The sequence below is a fragment of the Botryllus schlosseri genome, chromosome 2 (genome assembly GCF_051294905.1).
Source record: "Botryllus schlosseri isolate E-star chromosome 2, Bs_hap1, whole genome shotgun sequence".
Classification (NCBI taxonomy): Eukaryota; Metazoa; Chordata; class Ascidiacea; order Stolidobranchia; family Styelidae; genus Botryllus; species Botryllus schlosseri.
The window spans coordinates 4,512,063-4,532,627 of NC_137237.1; the positions used below are offsets into that span (position 1 = coordinate 4,512,063).

Below are 20,565 nucleotides of genomic sequence, written 5' to 3' on the forward strand. Positions count from 1 at the left end.
GTTGGCTAACCTAACGCGGCATTACTAACTTGGCAGATGAGCTATAGGTGCGGTTGCATGCATGTAGACCTAATATATAAACGAATTTTAAATCTGTTGACTGTTTCATCGAAAACCATTTCTTTTCTTATTTGCAATGTTTCTCGATAATAACTGTCACGGATTTTCGATTTCCTATCGCCAACGGCAAGGTAACTCTTGCTACTATGATAGTCACGAACAATCTATGGCCATCTGAGCTGAGTTTTCACAAAAACACGGACCGTCACCAGCGTCGACTTCAGCTAAGAATTGACAATGAATCGGTCGGCTATCATTTCAAACGCGGCGGGTGTGCTTCTAGCATTGACAGTGACAGTGAGCTGCCAGAAGTCGAGGTGTGATATTTCGGAAGATTGCGAGCAGCTAAACCTTCACAAAATCAACACAGAGGAGAGTCCTTATCCGGGCGCGAAAGCATGGACAGAGCCGAAGTGGCTAGAAAAGAAAGACGGTGTGAGTGAATACACATTATATAATTAATTAATTATATGAGATTGTATGCTTTTGACAGTACTAAACGCGAAAGCTTAAAGGTAACGCGTTTTAACGCATAATAACGATGTATCATCCGTACCCAGCTAAGCTAATATTTTACATTTTCTTCCCAGAGGCTGATCAGCTCGTGGATATAATGTTTGTAGTCGACGGTTCATCATCAATGAGCGAAGGGAAATTTAGAAGAGTGCTACAGTGGCTTCTAGATTTCGTACGAAATTTTGACATATCAACAGGTTTGCTGTTCGATCGCTTTGATTAGCCCGAGATAGGTATTGAGAAGATAACTTTTTGCGACATTGCTGTTCGGTATAGGCAAACTTCAAGTTGGACTAGTTCAGTATTCGCATTGGTATCGGTGGAAAACGCTGTCAAATCAGGACGAAATGAGAACGGAAATTGAGCTGGGCTCGTGTAAGAATTTCACATGCCTGGGAGAAATATTCGAGGAAACACGTATAATCGTGAGTCAAGATAGTCTTTTGGTCTCTAACACACACTTGAGACACACCTGATTTATTGAATGGAGTCGGCCTTTAGGGTAATGCAGTGTACGACCAGGTTACTATCCTTTCGTAGCAAAAATCACGCCGCGTTTCTGTTCTGACCTTAACGCCCCAATTGGTATAATGACTCGATAACCTAGTGGCTCATTCTCATCTCCGTCGTTCAAGCAGCCTACCTCACTCAAATCCTCGATGGTACAGAGATTTATGCACAACTCCGACAGTCCTAACTCCCAAACAAGTAAGTTCTGTGAGTATGGGCAATGGGCATCCTATCACAAGGTGCATATAGATCATTAATGAATAATCATACGATGAGAGGTTAGGTAGTATTCATTTGGCTTCAACTATCCCTACTTTTATCGACTATACGCTAAAGGTTTTGTAGAACAGGGTCACACAACTTTCACTGGATATGCCATCAACAAAACCGTTCAAGAGGACTTCCCTGCATCTCGTAGTTATCACGTAGCGACGAAAGTGATGATTGTTATTACAAGCAGTAACTCTCACGACAACGTGCTTGAGTCAGCAAACAACGCAAGATCCATGGTGAGATACTAATTATATTATGGTATAAGTATTATCGTACGCATTCTTGCCTAATCCTACTCCTCTTTATAGGGTATAAGCGTTTTTGCAATTGGTATATCTACTGACGTCGACTTCGCCGAATTACAAGACATCGCGACTGGAAACCTGACGGACAGCAGACGTATTTATTATTTGTGGGATACCGACGAGTTGGACTTGATAACCGAAAGTCTATTGAACGAGATACGATATCTTTACGTACGGCGGGGTAAGGTTAGGCATGTTATTTAGTGGCGGATAGGCAGAAGTGATTAATGCACCAAAATGTGATACTCACACAAGTAATGCCGTAGATTTTGCTCAAGTTACGCAGGGGTAGTAATTTATATGGCATACCAGTGGCGAGATATAGTAGCGGTATAATCCACTGCTGCAGCACCAATAGGTTGTGGGTTCGAGTCGGACCGAGGTCGACGCCAGAATTTCTACCTAAGTGTTGAAGGTTTATCTAGGCTCCTTCTCCCCGTCTCATCCGCATAAGCGGTGTCTTAAATAGCCTAGAAATGGTCCTGGCTAGAAGTCGGCAGCTACGGAATCAAAATAGGGAATATCGACCTGATGTAGGGTTACCGTCCGTCCTCTTTTAAGAGGACTTGTCGTCTTTTTTTCAATAAATTGAAAGTGTATATGTCCACGGATTACGCATAAATGTCCCTTTTTGTGGGATCTGTCTTCTTTATCTAGAAAATGTATTTGATGCGATCAAAAACTCGACCCGACGCAGCGAACGTCAGAGTTTCGTAAAAAAATCGGGTAAAACGGGAGTCGAGTCAAAGTGATGACCTCTTTTGATTTAGTCAACAGAGTACTATCTGTCGAAAAGTTTCTTTTCCGGTTCTGGAGCGTTCATATTTTTTGAAAAATATCCTTTTTTCGGATCTCAAAATATGGTAACCCTACCTGGTGTGAATGATCATTGCGGTCGACAAACACCAATATGACACGCCAAACACATATTTAGGTATAGAACCAATAGCCATGCAATGATGGGTGTCTGATTTCAAAGACAGGCCTACTCCAAGTCTTTTCGAAAAGTTTTAAAACGATACAATTATTAATAAACAAATACTGAATGGTCAGAGGTGGTCAAAGTAGTACTCAAGTAGAAGTAGAAGTTACGTCAGAAATTTCTATTCAAGCAGAAGTAACGATTTTCTATCAGTAAGATGTAAGTATTATGGGGCTAGTTTTGTCTAAAAACTGAAATCTGGCAGTAGTGGAAGAAGTCTTAAACATAACCACTTGAATGGGTATTACAAGTAGGCAAAACATACTCAAGCAGCCTAATCCTAAAATGTGGAAGTAATTCGTTACTGACCGCCTCTGGCAATGGACCAATTAGAATTTATTCCCAGCATGAGATGTTTTGACATGTAATAGTCACTTACAATATCGTATCGAAATAGATGGTTGTCTCATTGTCGATCAGCTGGAAAGCTACAAAGGAGATAAACTCCTCCATTATATTGACAGTCTGCCCACCAATCTCACCCTCCACTCATGGCTTCGTGGAATGCTCCGAAGCAAATGCTATTGGATCTCAATGCTCCGCGAAATGCGGCTATGACGGATTTTCGGTTCTTGGATCACAGAATACATCTTGTCATCAACGAAATGGGGCTTTTGAGTGGAATCAAAACTTGGGGACTTGTGGAGGTGATGGTTGAACTTGAACATGAATTCGGTTTAGGGTGCTGTTAATTATGCATCAAAGTATGATGGTCGTAGTTTTCAAGATCTCAAATCTGGTGACATTTTGTTAAAGCCTAATGCACAGGCGAAATTATGCATCAAAGTATGATGGTCGTAGTTTTCAAGATCTCAAATCTGGTGACACTTTGTTAAAGCCTAATGCACAGGCGAAATTATGCATATGTAATAATCCAAATTTCAACCACATTAGTTGGTATAGTAACAATTTCTAATATAGTAAACAGAGTTGTAATGACTCGAGTCACAGTTTTTCGTTGACTCGAATCACATTTTAAATGACTCGACTTGACTTGAGTCAATTTGTGTATTGACCGGACTTGTACCCGAGTCGACCAAGTCATATGACTCAAGACATTCTATATAACTTGATACAAGACCCGTGTATCAAGATCGATACTTGAAAGACAGGCCCAGAAACTGTCTTCTATCTGATTGAGTAAACGTGTCAAAAGTGAGAAACATGAGTATATTATGAAGGCGAGACCTTATTAACACCCAAGAGTTTTAAAACAATGTCTTGAACCTGACTTTGAACTCGACCATGAAGAGTGAATACCATAATTTGGACCCTTTGCTGCCTGACTTGGACTCGAAATTGATTTGGTGGTGAGTTAAAAATGACTCGACTTGACTCCAGTCCAAACTATAAAAGTAATATTGACTTTTGACTCAAAACTTTGTGACTTGGTTACAACCAATGTTCCCTCTAAGCTGCGCACGTGCGCAAATGCGCAGTGCTGAGACGGTCTCCGCGCACAGAAAATCTAAGTTGCGCACAAAAAATCCGAAATGATGACCTATTTTTAGTCGCTACGCACTGTTGTCCACGGGTCTGCGCAGTGAGTTGGTGAGTGTGCGCAGACTGGTCAAAAATTAGAGGGAACATTGGTTACAACCCTGGTAAGCCATTACCATTTATGCTTGAAAGCGAGTAAAGACCCTATTATTTATGTGATAGTCTGAGTGATGTCAATTCGGAAGATATTATTGAAAGATATCTGTCTGTAACCAAATGAAGGCTCAGACAATGTTCCAACTTTTCTCTTTGCAGTGTGCCAGGACAAATTTGACTTGCTGATCATTCTTGACTCTTCATCCAGTGTAAAATGTCGAGGTTTCTTCACTGTCAAAAAATTTCTAGCTGCACTAATAGATGCAATGCATGTTGGAAATGATTTCGCAATGGTAAACGCAATAAAGTGACAGTTTGAGAAGTGCATTATATATGTTCTTACTTTGTGTTATTTGCAGGTTGCACTGATGAGATACTATACTTTCGTTCATGATGAATTCAATTACAATTCACATCAAACTGAAGCGTCTCTTTTGCAAGTAAAACTTGCAATACCTGTTATTGCATACTCTTTTAAAAATGGCAAGACACTGTATCGATGTGTTAAGCCATTGTTTACTAATATTTAATTCTGAACACATTTTATCAAATCCCACATTTAATATCAACATTGTGGTAATTATTCCCGCAATATAATAATATTGCAATTGCATGCAGGCGATAACAACAATGAGGTATTGTGGAAAAGGCACTCGAACTGGTAATGCTCTGCGTTATGCAGTGAAGAATCAGTTTTCCGCGCGTAGAGGTCGCAGAAGAAAATATCCACATATCACATTGCTTATAACTGATGGAAAATCTCAAGATGATACCACAGGTGACACAAGATTATCTTCAACATTGTTTCGAATGTAGAACTATATGTCACTTGTTTTTCAGGTCCTTCTAGGGAATTGAGAATGATTTCCCATGTCTACAGCATTGGTGTGAGGCGTGCGAATATTAGTGATATGGAAACTATATCTTCGCAACCTATTTTGCCTGGCTTGAGTACCATTTTTTCGGACTATGAGAGCCTTCTCAATGTATCGTTGGTCAGGTAATAACTCACTGATAAAACATGAGATGAATCTAATGAATCCAGTGCGAGATAGTGTAATGGTTATGCGTCCAGCTTCTCGATCGGTAGGTCGTGGGTTCAATCCCCGGACGGGTCAGACCAAAGACTATAAAACTGGTATCCGCGGCTATCCAGCTAGGCGCTCAGCATCCATCGATAGCGCGGAGGAGAAAAATACGGTGGTGCAGAGTGCAGACTAGATGACCTTACTTAAAGGTCGTATCGGATCTCCATCGTCAAAGCATCTCGATGGTGCCGGCGAAAATAAATCTGATCTCTCTCTCTCTCTCTCCAAAAATATGTCTTCAGTTTTGAATCATACAACTTTTAGAGCTCATATCTTCTTGTAGTCTTGAAATGTCAGGTCACGGAATTGACCCAAAATTAGATAATTAGGGATTACTTGACTTGACTCGAGTCACTTTGAAAATTTGTATGACTTGACAAATTTTGAAAAGACTTGTCTTGGCTGGAGTCAAAATTTGCAAGCAACTTGCGACTCGAAGGTAGTGAATTGTGATCCCAAAACTGCACAAGGCTACCCGTTCACAGTAAAGGGGGTAATGCGGTTTATAACCCTAGCTATGTGAGTGATCCTATAAGTCTGCCCTTAAAATCAGATTCTATGGTTGCGAAATCTATAGATATATGAATATGAATGATAATATGAATTTTTCAATAATATAATGTGTATTTCCTTTCAGAACATTGGTAGAAAGCTTTTGTAATGTTGCAAAACGGATGTCTACAGTCTCATGCGATGTCCAAAAGCTTGAATCTAATATCACTTGCAGCAATGATAATGGAGTGAATGAAAGGTATAAATCGCCAGGTACGGTTTGCCAGATGCCTTGTCCTGCTGGGTATCAGAATCCTGGCAAGTCCAGCGCTCTTTGTACCTATGGTGGAGTATGGTATCGAAAAAATTGGAAATGTGTTGGTAAGAATTTCATTTGTCCCATTCCCTCCGATAATAATTTATTCTCACAATCTTTCACCAGAGAAGGACTGCGATCCATTGAAACTCACTGAAGGAGTGGTTCTAACTTGTAACAAGCCGGACATCAATCGAATTTGTCTCCTTCGTTGTAAACCTGGATATGAAATAGCCACTCCTGAAGACGACTCACATTGTGAGGTATCGTATGACGTGATTGACCTCTTCTGAGATATTGCATTTTGAAAAGGACTGTCCATCTTACCTTATTACATTTTGTTATGATAGAACTGTATGTCATATGTGAGGAAAACTTCCAGTTCGGATAACAGGAATTTTTCGAGCTGTGATCTGATATTGCGGTAAACTATTGCTCTGTACCTCCAAGAAGCTGTTCAAATATTCAATGTTGAAAATAAGCGTCACAGTTCGACGTTAGCATATTGATTTTACTTTTTTCTGAATAGACCTACTGAATAGGTATTCTGCTATTTCCTAGAGCGCTTCAATTTTTGAAATGCCTCCTGCTTCCGCAATTACTCATATTTGAATTAGGTACAAACAGGGTTGTAACTAAGTCATAAGATTCTGAGTCACAAGTCTTACTAATCATTTTCAATTTACCACCGAGTCAAGTCCGAGTCCAAGTCTAAGAACAGAGGGTCGAGTTCAGGTCATTGTGTTCAGTTTCGAGTTCAACTCACTTTTTCAACTCTGCTCGGGTGATATCAAATGCCCCATATTCTATACATTATATAGTAAATTTCCTCTCTCTTAACAGTTTCTGGCCATATTTTTCAAATACCAGCACGGATAGACCAAATATTGAAAATGTGGTAACTTAACTATTCTTCGAAATTACAATGAAATGCCAGTCTTGTCTGTATGAGTCTTGAGTCATACGACTTGGTTGAATCATGCGCAATGACTCGAGTAGGCCTACGAGTCGACTCTATACATAAAGTTGAGTCAAGTCATTATGCGTTAATAATAAAATGACTGGAGTCATTACAACACTGTGGCCAGTAGAATTTTAGAATTGGATTGCATTATTTTTATCTGTGCAATTGTGATCACCTAATTTTGTATTCAAGAGAACGGCAGGCACTATAATATCTTGCTCGAGCTCGTGCGAAAGAGTGAGAAATAGTGACCCGAAATGGAGCTCACCACCGATAACATGCTCAAGTACCTTACATGTAAACATATTGTCATTGTGGGACTCAAGCTATCTTCGTGATTGCCATCACAGAAACTCTCGGATGTAGAGATTCATCCTGTATCAATGGAAGATGTACGAAGGCTCATGGACGATTCCTTTGTCACTGCAGCCCAGGTTTTACCGGTGAACTTTGTGAAATAGATATTGATCACTGCCAAGGAGTGGATTGCAATAATGGGTGGTGTAGGGATGGTATTGAAAGTGAGAGATTACCTGTTACGTTGCTATTACTGTAATAGTTTAAAAATGGCGTTATTTGTTGTGTTGTCCAGCGTTCCAGTGCATCTGTGACAAGGGTTTTAGAGGAAGTCTATGTGAAGAAAATATCAACGAGTGTTTTTCTAATCCATGTAAAAATAAAGCTGTATGTTCAGATGAGGTAAACCGATGCTAACAGCTTGAAATTTTGGATTGAGATGGATTTACGTTTTCCAATTTGCTACAGATCGATGGATACCAATGCAGGTGTCTACCAGGATACAGTGGGACTAATTGCGAACGGCAGATTAACGAATGTGAATCAAATCCATGTCAGAATGGTGCGAGATGTCGGTGAGGTTATATTATTGACCACGCTTCTAATGTTTTGTATCTCCAGCGAGTTACAATTGCCTTGGGTGACACATTCAAAAGTGGAGCTCTCCATTTAAGTAGGGATACGTAGGTTGGCAACTGCAACGGGTATTCCGGAAGTTGAGTCGGGAAAATGACATTTTTTCGCCTGTTTTTATAACTTGTAAAAAGTGTCCTCTTGTTAGGCTCTCAAAATATGGTAACCCTAATTTAGGTGACAAAAATAAACTACTTCCTTTCCTTTCACACGTGTTTATTCGAAATCATTTTAGTGACAAACAAATAAGTGTTGTGCTGTACGGTTTGTTGCAGTTCGTTTATCTTGACTTGTCACTCCAATTGTAGTCATGGCGATTATGACTCCAACAATCTTTTACTTGATAGTACATAGCAAATCACATAGTGGCTACAGCGCTTGCTACTTTTTTTAGAGACGGCTTGGCATCCTACAAATGTGATTGTCAGTCTGGATACACAGGAAGAAATTGTCAGACTGACGTCGATGATTGCAAAGGAATCATCAGGTGCAACCGTGCGAACACCCAGAAATGCGTCGATAAACTGAATGGGTAAGTTATTCCTAATTTGGAACAAAATGTTACTAAGATAGTGGAATGTTACATCTCAATTCAATCCTGAAAATACCATAAATAAATTTTCAAATATACTGGTTCTAATTGCACCATTGTGTATATTTCCTTACTTTACACTCAATCGGTCAGTCACATGAGTAATCAGTAGGGTTCGCAAGACCATGCTACATAATGCTAGTACACAATGATATAAATTGACAGATTTTCAGCTATGAGATGTCATTACCGGCGCTGTCATTGTCTATTTCAGTTACGATTGCGTTTGCAAAAATGGTTGGATTGGTTCTGAATGTCATCAGGATGTTAATGAATGCATTGAAAATCCATGTGCACAAGGAAGGTGTATCAATTTTAGAGGATCTTTCAGCTGCAAGTGCGAGAAGGGATACAGGTTTTAAAAAATTTGTTTGAACTACTTCATGTGTAAAATGTAGCAAGTGACATCACTGTGACACTACAGTACATTAAAATGAGAATTGTATTCCATGCTGAAATATTTTGTGCGTGGAATGATGTTTTTCTGATACCGTTTAGAGATCATACTGGGCGGCAGTATTGGGATCAAGTCACTATCTTTGAGTGACAAGTCAATTCGAGTCATTGCACATTTTGAGTTAAGTCAAGTCGCTCGATGTACGGAGTTGACTCGAGTCAAGTCACATGTCAAGTGGAGTGAAGTTGATTGAAGTGCAGATGGATTTACTATTATTGGTGAATCGAGTAACGAATATCGAGTTAATTACAGTGTACAACGGGGCGTTGTATGACTATCATATACTAGGCCCCGTCGGTAACGCCAAACAGATGAAAAAATAGGAAACTTAAGAAAGTTGAAACAAATTGATATGATGCAATACACATTACACAATCCACCTACACTTTCATACAATACATTTTAAACCTTCAACAATACCAATTGTTGATGATTAAAATAAGTTGTATAAACTAATATATCAATCCGATTTAAATTATACAGGAAGTACGTTATGACTAGCACTGAGCAAGAAGACACTTCTAGTATATGACAAAGTAAGCTCTAATCACTGTGTTGGCAGTCAATATATTTGCGACTCAGCGATGGAGTCTGAGTAAAATGAGTCCACGCTATTGATGAATGACTGGTCGCTCACCAAGATCATATCATCGTGTCGAGATCATGTACGTACAGATACAGCAACTTAGTTGACAGCTTTTACTTAATGACTTGAAATTGACTCGTAAGATTTTGCTGCGAGTCATGAGTCAATCCACATTTTTGAGAAGCTGAGTCGAGACGAATAATTTTTGCAAAGTGACTCGAGTCAAGTCAAGTCATTTGAAAAAGTTGACTCCGACTCGAGCCTCCCGAACACTGCTGGGAGGCGCTGACCCCAACAATGATAGTATAAATGTATTTAGAGGCAATTTATGTCAGCACTTGATTGACTACTGTGAGAATCCCAAGTCTTGTCAAAATGGAGGACAATGCAAAAATGGTATTGGATCATACTCATGCATGTGCCAGGAAGGTTTTACCGGAAGTGACTGTTCCATTAATATTGATGAATGCGAATTTTCTAAGTGCAATGCTGGTCGTAAGTAAACTTATTGTGATATTTTGATATTGCTGGTCAGTATGAAGTCATGGTTGTCACCAGATCCATAAATTGGAGAGACAGTATTCAAATGTGTAATAAGACATTGAAAATTTGTAAGCTGAGCCTGTAAGCTTTCATATTCCGAACCTGTGTGGATATACAAATCGTGACAGTATGCTTATCACTTTGTTTTTGAAATAACAAAGATAAGGTTCGGTTAGCATCTTGAGATTTATATCAATTGTGGTGATGACAAGGTAAGCCAGTTTGGCTTAGTTATAGATCTGTTTGTTTTTCCCGCAGGATGTGTGGATGGTAACGGAACTTATGAATGCATCTGCCATCCAGGTTTTACCGGCAAATTTTGCAATATCAAAATCAATGTGTGTGCTTCAAATCCTTGTGTTCATGGGATTTGCAGAGAGAACCAACTCAATGGTTACAGGTGAAAGGATATTGATTTGGGATGTACTCTCGATTTTGTTGTATGAGGGGGCTTCAAGAGGCGTAGGCCTGTACATATGTTGGAGATCTATTCAGGATAATACCGGTAATACTTAAATTGCCATGGGTAAAGAGATTTGTAAATTTGCATATCTGAATTTTGTATAGGCGAATTTCCACCATCTCCTAATTAATCAATCACCTGTTTGTTTGTGTAATATTGCAGCCTTGATTGTATTACTGTCTGTCAGTTTATTGCCACCTGTTCATCAGATTATTTGACAAATTTATGCTTTAGTATTTTCGACCCTATAGTACAGGGGTTCCCAAACTAGGGGTTGTTTGCCTATTCTCTGGGGTCGCGGAGACAAAAATTAAATACCAATGACCATTACGAGAATGTCAATTACGCAGATGCTATCAGCGGTTCATTTCTCAATATTTTAGTTCATTTTTCTAAATAGAAGTAAAAACGACCGCTATGTGAACCCGGCAAACAAGGTATCAGATCAGTTGAAGCGTCATTTTAAAGCGCTCCCCGGGGCCTACGATAAGCCTGTCTGGCTGTCTCATAAGTATGAATATCAAAGTGTTGAGAGCATAGAAACCAATAGGACGGGAACAGTATAATGGATACACAGGACAGGGCACACACACCGAATTAAGTTATAGTTTGTTATCTGTATTTTGTGTGATGCAGAATTTCACGGTAGCACTTCTTGACTACTCTAATTGGATATAGATAAAAATCGTTCTAAATGAACTAAATACGTTGCTATAGTATTGATTGAGTTTCTCAATCCAAAGACGGAGGTGGACGAGTTGATAATTTCATAACTGCCTTCCCACATAGACTGTGAGTAGGATTGAGTGAAGGTACTGACCAGTTTTTAGTAATCAGCACACCAGAGGTGGGGTTGCGAAACATTTTCAAATAAAATTTGGGGTTGCGACCATAAAAAGTTTTGGTAACCCCTGCTATAGTAGTATTTGATGTATTAATGCAAATAGTTGGTGTACTTATATTTTATAGATGCAGCTGCCAGCCTGATTACATGGGTTTAAACTGTGGCATCAAAAAAAGTAAGCACCGCACTGTGTGAAATGGGTAATAAATGAAACCACACAAAATTACTATTGTGATACAGGGAGATGTCGCAAGATGAGCAATTCATGGCAGTGTGACGCAAGAAGCTGTGCTACCCTACAAAGGCTCAGGTCTTCCTCAGACTTACCATATGTACTGGTACGGTGTAGAGTTGAATATAGTAACTAAAATATCTGTAAACTGTGTTTTCTAAGATATACCAATCTAATGTCAGAACTAATGTCATGAACTAGGTACTAGGTATTTCTTTTTCCAATTTTAGGTCTTGGTTGATCACTAGAATAAAGTGATATCTTGCTATCAATTCATTTAGTTATTATAATTTGTATTATAGTTGTGACTCGAGTCAAATCGAGTAATTTCCAATTCACCACCGAGTCCAAGTTGGGGTACACAGGGTCAAGGCCTGAGTCATAGTGTTGAGATTCGAGTCGGAGTTCGAGTCATTATGCTCAGTTTCGGGTTCAAGTCATGTTCGACCCATTTTTTACAGATCTGCTTGGGTGGTATCGAATGCCTCACATTCTTAATATAGTAATTTTGCTTTCTCTTAACAGTTTTTGGATCTGTACCAGTACTGATAGACGAAATACTAATATAGTATTAACTTTACTATTCTTCGAAGTTGGAATGAAATGGCCATCCGAGTCTCGAGTCATATGACTTGATTGTGTAATGCTCGATGACTCGAGTAGAAGTCTAGTCGATGCATAAATTGCCTGAAGTCTAATCAAGTCATATTCCGTATTCAAGAAAATGACTCGAGTCAAGTCGAGTCATTACAACCCTGCATTGAACCACAAAATTCATTATTCATGTCATAACCATTGAGAATAAACAGTGGATTATATTTAATCCATATGTGACTTGAACACTGGAACAGTCTTTCGCTAAAATTCAGTTCCTTTCAATGCAGGACTCTGCGAAAAACCTTCAAAGCGCAGCTCACGTAATCAAATGTTCCGATGGTTATCATGTAGGATCCATATGCACGCTGCTATGTCATGAGAGTTACTCATCCCAACGCAAATCCACAAGGTTTGAACTGTACTGATCGTTGATTTGCACCATATTGTTTAATTATTGAATGATTTTAAGGAAATGTCTGCCTGATGGATCGTGGTCAAGTGGACCGACACAGTGCTTGAAAAAGGGGAATGTCACCAATTCCATGCATTGCCGACACGAAGATATTCCGGCGATTCAAAACGGAGAATATACCTGCACCGGTGGGCATGAAGCCGGAACGGAATGCGGGCTTTTGTGCAAGAGCGGATACATTCCAGAAAAACGATCTCCAGGAAAAATAACATGCGAGAAGCGCAATGGCTCTTTGTCGTGGCATAAGTCGGGAGGTAAGCATTTGATTTCATGTGATTTATTTCTCAGAAAATGTAACAGCAAGTTTTTTTCTGATTGTGTTCATTGTACACCAGGGGTGGCCAACCTTTTCGGCCAAAGGGCCGCATGGAATTTTCGAACCAGTGGACGGGCCACTTGAATGTTGATGACCATTTTTAGTAGTCCAATAGTAGCAAGCCGGATTAGGCAACAGTGAAAATGAGACTGATCTTTCTACGCATCAATGTTGATAACATTTATTTCATGAAAACTTTTTATGTCCTAGCAGGGCGAAGCGCGAATATTTTTCAAAGTTAATGAATGAATTCGGTCAATAATATTAGTACTTGCATATATTTTTGGGTCGCCTCTGTAAACCACTGGGTTCAGTTCGCAAGGACAGGACTATTAGACTACCGGACATGATAACATTTATTTCATGAAAACATTTTATGTCCTAGCAGGGCGAAGCGCGAATATTTTTCAAAGTTAATGAATGAATTCGGTCAATAATATTGGTACTTGCATATATTTTTGGGTCGCCTCTGTAAACCACTGGGTTCAGTTCGCAAGGACAGGACTATTAGGCTACCGGACATATCAACGTAGAAAGTTTCGGCCAACATGCGTGTATCAGTCAGTGCCACCATTTCATCGCCGATGATCTTTCTGTGAGCGCACCAGTGAAGTCGCATGTTAGACGACACGTTCTCTCATAATTGCGAATATAGTTCGCTCAATTTTGTAAATCGGGCGTAATTTTAATTTTCAGAATTTGCTACCAATGTTAAAAGCAAGAAATCAAGCGTTATTCAATCGCGCAAGGCGCGAAGAAAAATTTCCCAAGTTAAATAAATCTGTGGCGAAAAATTCGACTTTATGGTGTGACGTACAAAGATCCACAAAATTTGTGGTTGACTCTGGCTACGCCAATGCGTCGGGAATTTTATTTTAGTCGTTAACATCCCAAATTTTGCGGTCAGGCTAATCAACTTTTTGGTTGGCCTTGCAAGTTCAAAATAAATTTATTTTTTATAATATAACAAATTACGAAAATCACCAAATTACAACGAGTTGGCCACTCCCACTGTACACTGTACATTAGGGCTGTTCAAAAATGACTTTTTTTCCTTAATCTTGCGGGCTACTTGATTAAATCATTAGGTTGCCTTAAAAAACGACGCACACCAAATTTGAATTCATTCCAACCAATATTCGCGGTAAATTTTGAATTTGCCCAGAAACGCAAACAATTTTTTTTTCAAATTTTTCTGCCAACCCCATGAAATTGTTGGGCTGTCTTCAAAGACTATGCAAAACAAATTTTACTCAATTCCAAGCCGTAGAAGCGGAGTTATTCCAGTTTTTCTTTGATAATTCTGGGATTATCCTTGATCGGGGGATAATCCAAGAATTTTCATCGAAAAACTGGAATAACTCCGCTTAAGGAAAAAAGGTTATTTTTGAACAGCCCTACTGTACATGTACACTCTTCATTCCTCCACTACTTGTTACAAAGTGTATTCATTTATTCAAATATCGTATGGTCTATCGATATATATATTTCTGCTTTAATACCTATATTTATCATACACGTTTTTATAACATTGTCATTATTCCATCAGTGATTTGATGCATTATGTGAAACATGATTTCATACAATCTTTTTTATTCCTAGTTATCATTATTTACTGTTATATACACACAACCTGCAATTAACTCAATACTTACATCATTTAACTGCAATCTGGTTACATCACTATTTTATCTTCTTCAAGATGGAAAATTACTGTCATTGTAAAGCGGAAAAATTAATCTTGTTGCTAACTGTGTGACATGTACATGAATTTCAGACGATAAATGCTATTTGGAAGAATGTGAAACTGCAATTGACCTCGAGCTGGAACAGATACCGAAAAGATCACGTTTCTTTACTACTGTCAGCACTGATGCAACTGCAGACTCAAAATGGACCGGTACACCCTCCTGCAACGCGGCCGCAGTCATCTCCGTAAATGTAACGGAAAAAAGAAACGTAAGAATCAAACGCTATTTTGTCCAATGATTTCATTAATTTTTGGCGTGTTAAGATCTCAATGATACTGCGAATCGGTGGGTCTGTGTCTGGTAAATATTTCTCATTGCTCCTGAACAAGCAATTGGACAATTCAGACACCAAAGATACTGATGCTTTTTCAATCGAATTTGTTGGATGGAGCGTTATTTTCAAGGGGTAAGTTGATCATAAGTGTTGCAAGTGAAGAGATGTGAACATACCGCACTGAACATATTTTCCAATCACCACGCTATGCTAACATAAATAATTATTTGAAGAGCTTCTTGAATGTACAGAATTTCAACATACAATTGAATAATATATTCATATTGCAATAAACCCAAATATTTGATATATGTTCCTTCCAATTCTCTACTAGTTGCTGATCAGTCTCCCTGACCAGCGTCAGCCGCAAATATTCAGATTTATTTCAATATGAATATATTATAAAATGAGAAATAATATTGATTTCCCCTTTACTATAGTGATCATGCCACGTAACCACACCAAGTAGGCCTATAGATTTTAGCGTTCTGGGAAATAACACACCTTGACCCCGAGATGCTAGAAACATAATGTTTTCTTCATCTTACAGTAATTTTTATTCCATTAGCTTCAATGGGACAGCACCAGTTTTGTCTGAAGAGGGAATATCACCAAACTCCACACTAGAAATCTTGCTATCCAACAACTATTGGAAGTTGAAATCGAATTCGAAAGAATTTGCCCTAGATTTGAAGCGTCAAAATGACGCTGTGACGTCGGATTCCGGTTACACTGTACTTGTGGGCTTGAATCGCGACTCAAAATCAAAACTGAGAGGCTACGGTCTCTGCAGAGTTTGTTTTGTAAGCTCTTGAAAGAGATGTATATTGTACATGCATGTTGTAAAATTTATTGTATCAATATAACAAAGTGATTGAAAATACAATACATTCTGCATAACACCATCACGATGTAACATAGCAGGGGAAGACTTGTTGTTCCAGCAGCCGAATGCTTTTAACACAGCGCGAGTCGCTTAACATTAGAAACGACCGTAATTTTGTGATAACCGGAAAGTCCTGATCTCGAGAGCGAGCTTGAACAGCTGTTGAGCGCAAATCCGTCGAAAAATGTCCCACGCAAGCTTTGCAAGCTACAATTTGACATAGTGGAGAAAGAGCAGAAATAATTGGCCGGAAAAATAGCAAGAAACGGGCTGCGAGCGACTCAAGTGGCCACCGCCTTTCCAGCAGTGCTTAATTTTGACTCGACTTTATTAAATCTGCAAAGAGTGGTACGAATTAGTACAATGATTGAGTACTGCAATTGCAGTTGCACTTACTTTTTGAGTTTGAATAGTTCTTTATTAGCTCCGTTAGATTGTCGCTGCAATCGCTGACTGTGATTGAGCGTGATGGGTTTAAGTTTTTTCGGCGGGATAGCCTTTTTGCAGATGCTTTGTTGATATTCTGTCATGTTGAGATAACCTGCGGAATTGATATATTTATTGTGATCAAATTCTAGAAGTTTCCCAAAATTACAAACACCTACCCTTGTCTCTTCGAACCTCGCTCAATTTTGTTTGAACTGGTCCTCGGCCTGATTGTTTATGGTGCCATTCGTTTCCGTACCCGCCACCAATCAACTTTGACATCGCGACAGGGTCAGATTTTGGCGCTCTGAACGATGGTAATTTGGTTGATTTTGGTTAAATAAGGTTCAGCTCGGTTTACACGCTCGCTAGTTATATAGTATATACCTGTGAAGTCGTGATCAATACTCACAGCACTGTCACAAAGCGCAATGAAATAGGTAAAGTCGAAAAAATATGAAACAATCTTTATGTGACGCCGGACTGGCATTATATCTTAGTGGTCGCATAAAAGGTACATATTCATACTGTTGTGGTGTCATAATGATCAGTATTTGAATACTAATACTTTAAACAGAATAGAATCACCTCTGGGACTTGATTTTTTCCAGCCCGGGTGGTGAATATATTTACGCCGTCACGTCAAGTTTAGTTTATTAATAACTGCATTACGGTACCTCAAAACACCGTAAGATTGAGATAAAAGAGTGAAAACAACTTGAAGTAGTCTTTCAACCAAACACCGGCCTTGGCCTAGAAGTAGAATGTGTATATATATATAAGAGACATGTACAATTGTACACTGAATTGGAAGTAATGGAAGATAACATGAACAAGAGGAAGAGCAATGAAATTAGAGTGTTATTTGGCATGTCAATATGAATCAATAGTAATAATAATCAATAATCGTCAGATTATATATTCATCGGATCAAGACACACACTATGTGCAATGCGATAAGACACAATGTGGTCTCTGAAACTGGCCTTGACCTAGTGCCCGTTACCATAGTCCTTTTTCGATGATAATCTCTATTTCGCTAGGGTCACAATACCTCCTCTTTTAAGAGGATTTGTCCGTATTTTTAAAAGTGTCCTCGTAGGACGCCCAAATGTCCTCTTTTTTGACATTTTTGAAATTGTCCTCGGAGGACGCCCAAATATCCTCTTTTTGGAAATTTTGGTTAAAGGTACCGGTATGTTAAAATTCAACTGAGATATAGGAAATGAGTACTGAAGTAACGTTCCGGCGGGTCTTTCGGGAGTTGAGCCAGAATGTTGACCTTTCTTTTAGTCAACCAACAAGAGAATTCAATAAAAGTGTTTCTGGAGTCGAGTCAGAAAAATGCATCAATAAGTCAGCTATACCAACTATTAGCAAGTCTGACAATCGTACGATTTGTACCATGCAGGAAGTTTCAGCATGTATATGTAACTGCGTTTACCTCTGTGATATTTCTGGAAGTTTGTCATTCTTTCGTCGCCGTCTCATGGTTTTCTGTCAAATAAAATAATGATGTGAAAAGGTGCATTCACAGCAATATTTTACGGCTGAATATTTACCATCAGATCAAGTGTTTCCAATTTTTATTGGAGCAATGAACTACACAAGCGTTTTTATACCATGATAAGCCACGCGTTGAATTTACAGCTAGTTGAAGAATTGACTCGGCGCTACTGTGAACTGCATGATTGATATTGTGCAGTTTACGATTCAGGCAAATGTCTTGCTGCAGTTTTGTAGCCTATGTTTAGCACGGTAATACTCATCAATAATAGAGTCCAATAGATATCTGATTTTTATGTCATATTGAATGTCTCGAGTCATATGACTTGGTAGAGTTACACGCAATGACTCGAATTGAATTATTTTCAATTTTTAAGTAAAGTACTCACTTGAAGTCGAGTCATGTAAAATTGCGACTCAAGTTATTACAACCCTATAAAAAACACAAACCTTTTCCTTGGACTCTTCCTGGTCTCTCGTCCAGACGGATTTATGGTCTGTGTAAAACGGAATCCGTTTCTTTCCTCTGGGGACATTCTCAGGCGTCTCGGATGGTTCGTACTCGTGTACCATATATTCTGGCGGCTGCCAGGATGACTGAGACAAACTGAAGAAATCAATATAGGATTACCAATTTTGCATGGGCCGCAACCCTACTGTATTGTGTTATATATTTACATTTTTTCATCCTTTTCTGGATCGCATGTCTGATGATCGAACCAGTCCACTCTCGGATAACTCTTCGGGCCGCTTGATTCCTTTTTCTGCAGCGCGCATCATTTTTATACGTTTGTTAGCAGGGGAACATGCGATATTTCAGCAAATACTTCATAAGAAATTATTGATATTATTGAATGACTTATTCACAGAGACTCTTGTAGGTTCAGAACTTCAATATAGAATTGAATAAAATATTCATGTTGAGATGAACTCGAATATTTCCGGCTCAAACTCGTCACGGGGGTAACCAGTACATTAGGCCCTCGGCCAATTCGGTCTCTGTAAATTCGGCCCTTGATCTATTTTGCATTATAAATGCATTTATTACGAATTATTATTTTCAGATAGGGAAGTTTTACGTGCCGTGGGTGGTTATGGGGGACATTAGGGTTGGAGGTGGATTAGGGTCCATGTTGGGGTAGGGTTTACTACAGGAATGCCGCCAAGTCCCTCTACTGTTGCAGTATCCCAAGATTAGAGTTGGGGTTGATGGATATTACGGTTAGAAGGGGATTAGGGAAGGGTTAATTTTGCTCCGAGTCACGAGTCAATCCCCATTTCTGATACGCCAAGTCAAGTCATTTTAGCAAAGTGACTCGAGTCAAGTCAAGTCATACGAAAAAGGTGACTCGAGTCTTACTCAAGTCAAGTCATGACTCGAGCCATCCCAACACTGCTAATCACGCAGTGACTGCGTGATCTACGCATGCAATAATATTATTATGTAATTAATTCACATTAATAGTTGGTAATACTATTAATACAAAATTCGCTGAGTGCCGAATTTACTGGCATTCGTCAGGGGAAGTATCAGAGTAGAGACTTAAAAAGAACGCTGTATATCAACAATCGTATCAGCAAATATGATGTCGTAGGCATAAAATTCAGATAGTGTTGATATGAGAGATGTGTCAAACATTGCAACTGGTCTAGGACCACATCTTAGTAAGGCACATTGATTTCGAGTACCCTAATCTGAGTCGAGTAGCAAAAAAATGATACTCTGGAGCACTGAAATTATGTGCTCCATACCAGTAAGAGTTAATTAATCAACAAAAGTTACAGTTTCGTTAGTATTCTCAACTGTTGAAGCCTCGATTCGTCATATCTCAGCATACGGTACGAAACATGTCATACAAATTAGTGGACACGACATATCTGTGTGAAGTTTTGATCAACCCGAAGTATTGCCACAAAGTGCATTGAAATAGGCATGGTCGAAAAAAGACGAAATTGTCTTCAATCTGATGTATAACTTGCATTATATTCTTTATATGTAGTAACATAAAAAGTACATATTTGAACACTCCACATCTTTTGCCCAGTACCAGCAAAACTACAGTAACAGTTCGTCAAGTTCGCATTTTACCATGAATTACTAAACTCATTTCGTCTTACCTCGTAATTGAATACTAGCAGATTTTTCCTTCCTCCCTGCTTAGCTAGTCTGATGTACTTTGAATCTGATTCTTTCGGGCGTTTATTCGGCCTGTAATACGTCAATTGATTTAATAATAACGTGTGTCAAGATGGTAGGTGGCTTTAACGACTTGCCTAACACCTATCTCCCTTCTCCATGCTTCTTCGTCGAGAGGATCCAACGCCGCTAAGCCTGGGACCTGTGATGCTGGTGGAACCAACTGTTGTGGTTTATCGACTCGCTTGGACGGAGCGTGGTAGAACCACATCTGGCCAGTGTTCGCGTTCATCTTTATTAGTTTCAGATGATGCAATGTGACCAAGTGAGCTCGAACAGACCTTTATCCACGACAGTGCGATAAGAGGCACAGTAACAGGAGAATTGCTGCAATGAAAATAAAGCAACAGGTTGGTTGCCTTGGCGACAGCTTTATATATAGGTGGCAGTA

At 39.1% G+C, this 20,565-nt stretch overlaps 3 protein-coding genes across 4 annotated transcripts in view; 1 reads left to right on the top strand and 2 right to left on the bottom strand.

Annotated features, from left to right (window-relative positions):
• Positions 1–20,565, bottom strand: part of LOC145433094 (sodium/glucose cotransporter 1-like) — a 98,599-nt gene that overhangs the window by 12,736 nt on the left and 65,298 nt on the right. The gene's annotated exons all lie outside the window — the stretch shown is intronic.
• Positions 158–16,064, top strand: LOC145433092 (uncharacterized). 2 transcript variants are annotated; one of them, XM_080310020.1, is made up of 27 exons: positions 158–493; positions 651–773; positions 853–1,001; positions 1,437–1,595; positions 1,668–1,845; positions 3,111–3,293; positions 4,402–4,535; positions 4,602–4,682; positions 4,861–5,020; positions 5,083–5,242; positions 5,968–6,203; positions 6,265–6,401; positions 7,295–7,388; positions 7,453–7,623; positions 7,695–7,801; positions 7,868–7,974; positions 8,427–8,564; positions 8,839–8,979; positions 9,987–10,162; positions 10,469–10,610; positions 11,643–11,692; positions 11,758–11,855; positions 12,634–12,755; positions 12,816–13,072; positions 14,912–15,093; positions 15,149–15,291; positions 15,728–16,064. In XM_080310020.1, exons 1-27 carry the CDS (start codon positions 298–300, stop codon positions 15,972–15,974), a joined length of 4,071 nt encoding a protein of 1,356 aa, XP_080166146.1. In that variant the 5' UTR covers positions 158–297; the 3' UTR covers positions 15,975–16,064. The 2 variants fall into 2 exon arrangements, with proteins under 2 accessions (XP_080166146.1, XP_080166147.1); XM_080310021.1 differs by lacking the exon at positions 158–493 and having other exon boundaries at positions 1,432–1,595.
• Positions 15,987–20,541, bottom strand: LOC145433098 (uncharacterized protein C7orf57 homolog). The gene is made up of 8 exons (XM_080310030.1): positions 20,252–20,541; positions 20,096–20,186; positions 18,656–18,741; positions 18,428–18,584; positions 17,916–17,968; positions 16,651–16,778; positions 16,442–16,586; positions 15,987–16,381 (listed from the first exon to the last, which is right to left on the bottom strand). Exons 1-8 carry the CDS (start codon positions 20,404–20,406, stop codon positions 16,327–16,329), a joined length of 870 nt encoding a protein of 289 aa, XP_080166156.1. The 5' UTR covers positions 20,407–20,541; the 3' UTR covers positions 15,987–16,326.